General features: G+C 45.5%; 1 protein-coding gene across 1 annotated transcript in view; it reads right to left on the bottom strand.

Annotated features, from left to right (window-relative positions):
* Positions 1-6,527, bottom strand: part of CHRD (chordin) — a gene marked incomplete at its 3' end in the record, with an annotated part of 42,471 nt that overhangs the window by 12,378 nt on the left and 23,566 nt on the right. The window contains exons 14-15 of the mRNA XM_015827790.1: positions 5,528-5,772; positions 1,319-1,432 (exon numbers count right to left, since the gene is read on the bottom strand). Coding sequence (XP_015683276.1) covers positions 1,319-1,432; positions 5,528-5,772 — 359 coding nt within the window. The remainder of the gene's footprint in view (positions 1-1,318; positions 1,433-5,527; positions 5,773-6,527) is intronic.

Here is a 6,527-nt window from a genome sequence, read left to right as displayed (position 1 = left end):
TGGGAGTTGAAGTCCTCACATAATGTCTGGGGAATTTTGGGAGTTGAAGTCCTCACATAATGTCTGGGGAATTCTTGGAGTTGAAGTCCTCACATAATGTCTAGGGAATTCTTGGAATTGAAGTCCTCACATAATGTCTGGGGAATTCTTGGAATTGAAGTCCTCACATAATGTCTGGGGAATTCTTGGAATTGAAGACCTCACATAATGTCTGGGGAATTCTGGGAGTTGAAGTCCTCACATAATGTCTGGGGAATTCTGGGAGTTGAAGTCCTCACATAATGTCTGGGGAATTCTGGGAGTTGAAGTCCTCACATAATGTCTGGGGAATTCTGGGAATTGAAGTCCCCACATACTGGCTGGGAAACACTGGCCTAATGCATATATTCACTGACACTAAGCAACAGACAAATAGCTTTGCTGACTGGGGAATTCTGGGAGTTGAAGTCCACACATCTTCAGCGGCCAAGGTTGAGAAACAGCGCTCTAGTCATTTTTCCTCTTCTAGTGTGCAAACAATCAGCTAACACCTCTTTCTGAACTTTAAACAAACAACTTACGTAGAGCGTATGAGGGATGGAAGCAAATCTGGGTTTGAAAAAACAAGATACAAACCGTATTATCGATTACGACAATTTCTCTTATTTTTCTAGCTAAGAAAGGTCTGCGCCACTCCACCACCATCATTCCCTCCCCCCGCAAACGTTCTATGTCATTCAGTGTTATGCAAACATCCATCTTAATAAATGCAGCATGTCTCATTATTTTATCTCCATGCCAAGAAAAGCTTCACTTGCGGAATTTCCATCTGTCTGGGGAGCAAGCAAATGCCTCTCCTTGGAGTGATTAAGAATGCAAACAATGTGGAGTTTAAGATTTTGGCACACGGCAATCCTTGGCAACTCGCCACACTCCTAAACGTTCCCACTAGCTGAGGGAAAAGAGAGTATTTTTTTCTAAATTCTCTCTCTGTGACTTTAATTCCTGTCACGTTTAGAGAGCTTTTTCAACCTGATTTTTCAAACGATTGGTACGGATTGTCCCAAAACTCAGCTCTACCTTTGGTTTTATTTATTTCATTCTAGTGCCAACGTTTAGATCAGAAAAGCCAAAAAGGCCAACGTAGTCTTAGGCTGCATCAACAGAGGGATAGAATCAAGATCACGCGAAGTGTTAATATCACTTTACAATGCCTTGGTAAGGCCACACTTGGAATGGTGCATCCAGTTTTGGTCACCACGATGTAAAAAAGATGTTGACCCATCGAAAACACGGTTTGGAAATTAGAGTCTTTTTATATCTAAAAAAGCAGACGTACCTTGCCCCGAATCTCTCCCTGGGGGTTTGCTTTGGTGCTCACTTGCAGGAAGGCTGTGCCTTGAGCTAGGTGGCGAAGGAATTCCGCATCCAGGTCCTTCACCACTCCTTGGGCCTAAGAGGGAAAGAAAAGTGCCTCAGCAGAGTTCTGGGACAGTATACAGGCAATTCTCGACAGTTTAGTAACAGTTCCAAGTTAAAATGGCCCTGAAAAAGAGTGACTTTTGATTGTTTTCACACTTACGACCATTGCAGCATCCCCTCAGGGTCACGTGATCAAAAGTCAGACCCTTGGCAACTGGCTCCGATTTATGACAGCTGCCCTGTCCCCAGGTCACGCGATCCCTTTTTGCGTCCTCCTGACGAGCAAAATTCACTGAGGAAGCCAGCTTCACTTAACAACGGTGTTGCTAATTGAACAGCTGCGGGGATTGACTTCACCACTGGGGGCAAGAAAGGTCGTAAAATGGGGCAAAACTCACTGAACGAGTTCTCCCTTAGGAACAGAAATGTGGGGCTCATTTGTGGTGTACGTGTACGAACGGTGACTCTTCCACAGCTACGTGCTTGCAATGGTTCTCTGCGTGGGCTTGTACGTGTGCACAGCCCATAATAACAGGGAACATTAGGCATGAAATTGTCTGCTCTCAGTTTAATGGTCTGCCAGCTTAAGATTTTCATATAGTTCCTTCTTGGTAAGTAGCCCAAGGAAAGAATGGGTGATGCCAGAATGGAGCCTATGGTCAATTTTCTTGAGTTTGTTCCGTTTTCCTGCATTTGGAAATTTATGTTTTCTGCCAGAGGTTCACTGAATACCCACCCTGGGAATTGCCCCAGGGCAGAATGGAAAGTCTTTGCATTTTACTGCCCTGAGTGGTAACATGACATGTCACACAACAGGGAGGATCCCATAGCTAGCAAAGACTCCCAAGGAATTTTTCCTATTATGCACTCTCTCTCTCTCTCAGCCCAACCCACCTCACAGAGTTGTTGCTAGGGGGAAATAGGAGGAGAAAGGAGAATTACTAGATATGTCGGGTTATTTATAATAATGATAGAGTGGGTGATAGATGGATGGGTGAGTGGGTGGATGGGTGTATGATAGATAGATAGATAGATAGATAGATAGATAGATAGGTAGGTAGGTAGGTAGGTAGGTAGATAGGTAGGTAGGTAGGTAGGTAGATGGGTGGGTGGGTGGGCGGGCGGGCAGACAGAGACAGCGGTAGGTAGGTAGATAGAGAGGGGGATGGATGGATGGATGGACAGACAGATAGACAGACAGACATAGAGGTAGGTAGATAAGTAGATAGAAGATAGATAGATAGATAGATAGATAGATAGATAGATAGATAGATAGATAGATAGATAGGCGGATTGACAGATAAAGGTAGGTAGGTAGAGAGGGGGATGGATGGATGGATGGATGGACGGACAGACAGACAGACATAGAGGTAGGTAGATAAGTAGATAGAAGATAGATAGATAAATAGATAGATAGATAGATAGATAGATAGATAGATAGATAGATAGATAGGCGGATTGACAGATAAAGGTAGGTAGGTAGAGAGGGGGATGGATGGATGGATGGATGGACGGACAGACAGACAGACAGACATAGAGGTAGGTAGATAAGTAGATAGAAGATAGATAGATAAATAGATAGATAGATAGATAGGCGGATTGACAGATAAAGGTAGGTAGATAGGTAGATTGACAGATAAAGGTAGGTAGGTAGATAGATGGATGGATGGATGGATGGACAGATAGACAGACAGACATAGAGGTAGGTAGATAAGTAGATAGAAGATAGATAGATAGATAGATAGATAGATAGATAGATAGATAGATAGGCGGATTGACAGATAAAGGTAGGTAGGTAGGTAGATTGACAGATAAAGGTAGGTAGGTAGGTAGATAGATGGATGGATGGATGGATGGACGGACAGATAGACAGACAGACATAGAGGTAGGTAGATAAGTAGATAGAAGATAGATAGATAGATAGATAGATAGATAGATAGATAGATAGATAGGCGGATTGACAGATAAAGGTAGGTAGGTAGATAGAGAGGGGGATGGATGGATGGATGGATGGATGGACAGACAGACATAGACAGAGGTAGGTAGGTAAATAAGTAAATAGATGATAGATAGATAGATAGATAGATAGATAGATAGATAGATAGATAGATAGATAGATAGATGTAGGTAGGTAGGTAGGTAGGTAGAGAGGGGGGATGGATGGAGAGGGGATGGACGGACAGATAGACAGACAGACATAGACAGAGAGAGGTAGGTAGGTAGGTAGGTAGGTACGTAGATAGATAGATGGATAGATGGATGGATGGATGGATGGATGGATGGGCGGGTGGGTGGGTGGATGAATAAATGGATGGGTGGATGGATAGACAGCATGACAAAGCATTTCCGGCCCAAAGGCTGCATCTGAGCCCCTTACCTCCGTGCCATAGAAACTCCTCAACAGTCTCCTGTGTTCTGGGCGGCTGGTCTCGTGAATCTCTCCCAGTTCAGCAAAACCGTGCAAGTGCGCACTCACGGTGCCATCGTCTACCCTGCCCAGGCCAGCCACCACTATTTCATAGTGCAGATGGCAGTGATCGTCCAAGGACACCCAGGCGTGGCCAGCAGAGCCTGTGTGCACCGGAGGGGACACAAATTGCCCAGCCAGAGGGATAGGAAGTTCTACAGGGCAAAAGACACAAGTTGCCTATTCAAGAATGCCGGGTTTATGGTCTATTAACAAGGGATGCTTTGGCTCCCACCTCCCGCAATCCTTGGCCACTTGCCATACTGTCCAAGCCTTACTGTAGCACAGGGGTAGTCAACCTTGGCTCTTTTATGACTCGTGGACTTCAACTCCCAGAATTCCTGAGCCAGCCATGCTGAGGGGAAAGGGAGAGGTTTCCATGCTGAGCCATGCTGGCTCAGGAATTCTGGGAGTTGAAGTCCACGAGTCATAAAAGAGCCAAGGTTGACTACCCCTGCTGTAGCACATCGGAAGCTCTTTAACCCAGCATTTTTCAAACCTGGCAACTTTAAGATGTCTGATCTTCAACTCCCGTACACCAGGCTGGGGAATTCTGGGAATTGAAGTCCGTGCATCTTAAAGTTGCCAAGTTTGAAAAACACTGCTCTGACTTAACTGGCCCTGGATTTCTTTTGAGAATCAGAGCTAGGGCTACATAATATAGCAATTTCCTTTAGCAACACCTAATATTAGGTATTCAGAGGAGAGGGAAATACAGGGAAGTTACCTGACCGTGGTTTATTTTTCAACTCCTGCTTGAAAATTCAACTTCTGCTCAGCTCTAAACTGCATTTTCAAAACCTGACGATTGAAGGGTTCTCTTGATCCCCTTATTCAAATGCTACAGATAGTCCTCATCTTATGACCATTCTTTTAGTGACTGTTTGAAATTACAACAGCACTGAAGACANGAAGGTTAGGAGATCCGGGATCGTCCGGATCTCGGGGGGTAGTTCGTTCCAGAGGGTGGGGGCACCCACAGAGAAGGCCCTCCCCCTGGGGGTCGCCAGCCGACACTGCCTGGCCGACGGCACCCTGAGGAGGCCCGCTCTGTGGGAGCGTACCGGTCTGTGGGAGGGAATCTGTGGCAGAAGGCGGTCTCGTAGATAGATAGATAGATAGATAGATAGATAGATAGATAGATAGATAGATAGATAGATAGATAGATAGATAGATAGATAGATAGATAGATAGATAGATAGATAGATAGATAGATAGATAGATAGGCGGATTGACAGATAAAGGTAGGTAGGTAGATAGAGAGGGGGATGGATGGATGGATGGATGGATGGATGGATGGACAGACAGACATAGACAGAGGTAGGTAGGTAAATAAGTAAATAGATGATAGATAGATAGATAGATAGATAGATAGATAGATAGATAGATAGATAGATAGACTGAGATAGGTAGGTAGGTAGGTAGGTAGAGAGGGGGGATGGATGGAGAAGGGATGGATGGACAGATAGACAGACAGACATAGACAGAGGTAGGTAGGTAGGTAGGTAGGTACGTAGATAGATGGATGGATGGATGGATGGATGGATGGATGGGTGGGTGGGTGGGTGGGTGGGTGGATGGATAAATGGATGGGTGGATGGATGGATAGACAGCATGACAAAGCATTTCCGGCCCAAAGGCTGCATCTGAGCCCCTTACCTCCGTGCCATAGAAACTCCTCAACAGTCTCCTGTGTTCTGGGCGGCTGGTCTCGTGAATCTCTCCCAGTTCAGCAAAACCGTGCAAGTGCGCACTCACGGTGCCATCGTCTACCCTGCCCAGGCCAGCCACCACTATTTCATAGTGCAGATGGCAGTGATCGTCCAAGGACACCCAGGCGTGGCCAGCAGAGCCTGTGTGCACCGGAGGGGACACAAATTGCCCAGCCAGAGGGATAGGAAGTTCTACAGGGCAAAAGACACAAGTCGCCTATTCAAGAATGCCGAGTTTATGGTCTATTAACAAGGGATGCTTTGGCACCCACCTCCCACAATCCTTGGCCACTTGCCATACTGTCCAGGCCTTACTGTAGCACAGGGGTAGTCAACCTTGGCTCTTTTATGACTGGTGGACTTCAACTCCCAGAATTCCTGAGCCAGCCATGCTGAGGGGAAAGGGAGAGGTTTCCAAGCTGAGCCAGGCTGACTCAGGAATTCTGGGAGTTGAAGTCCACCAGTCATAAAAGAGCCAAGGTTGACTACCCCTGCTGTAGCACATCGGAAGACCTTTAACCCAGCATTTTTCAAACCTGGCAACTTTAAGATGTCTGGTCTTCAACTCCCGTACACCAGGCTGGGGAATTCTGGGAATTGAAGTCTGTGCATCTTAAAGTTGCCAAGTTTGAAAAACACTGCTCTGACCTATCTGGCCCTGGATTTCTTTTGAGAATCAGAGCTAGGGCTACATAATATAGCAATTTCCTTTATCAACACCTAATATTAGGTATTCAGAGCAGAGGGGAATACAGGGAAGTTACCTGACCGTGGTTTATTTTTCAACTCCTGCTTGAAAATTCAACTTCTGCTCAGCTCTAAACTGCATTTTCAAAACCTGACGATTGAAGGGTTCTCTTGATCCCCTTATTCAAATGCTACAGATAGTCCTCATCTTATGACCATTCTTTTAGTGACTGTTTGAAATTACAACAGCACTGAAGACA

Source organism: Protobothrops mucrosquamatus, unplaced genomic scaffold, assembly GCF_001527695.2.
Source record: "Protobothrops mucrosquamatus isolate PMUCROS unplaced genomic scaffold, P.Mucros_1.0 scaffold3951, whole genome shotgun sequence".
In the NCBI taxonomy this organism is placed as follows: Eukaryota; Metazoa; Chordata; class Lepidosauria; order Squamata; family Viperidae; genus Protobothrops; species Protobothrops mucrosquamatus.
This window is presented reverse-complemented; position numbering and strand designations above follow the sequence as displayed.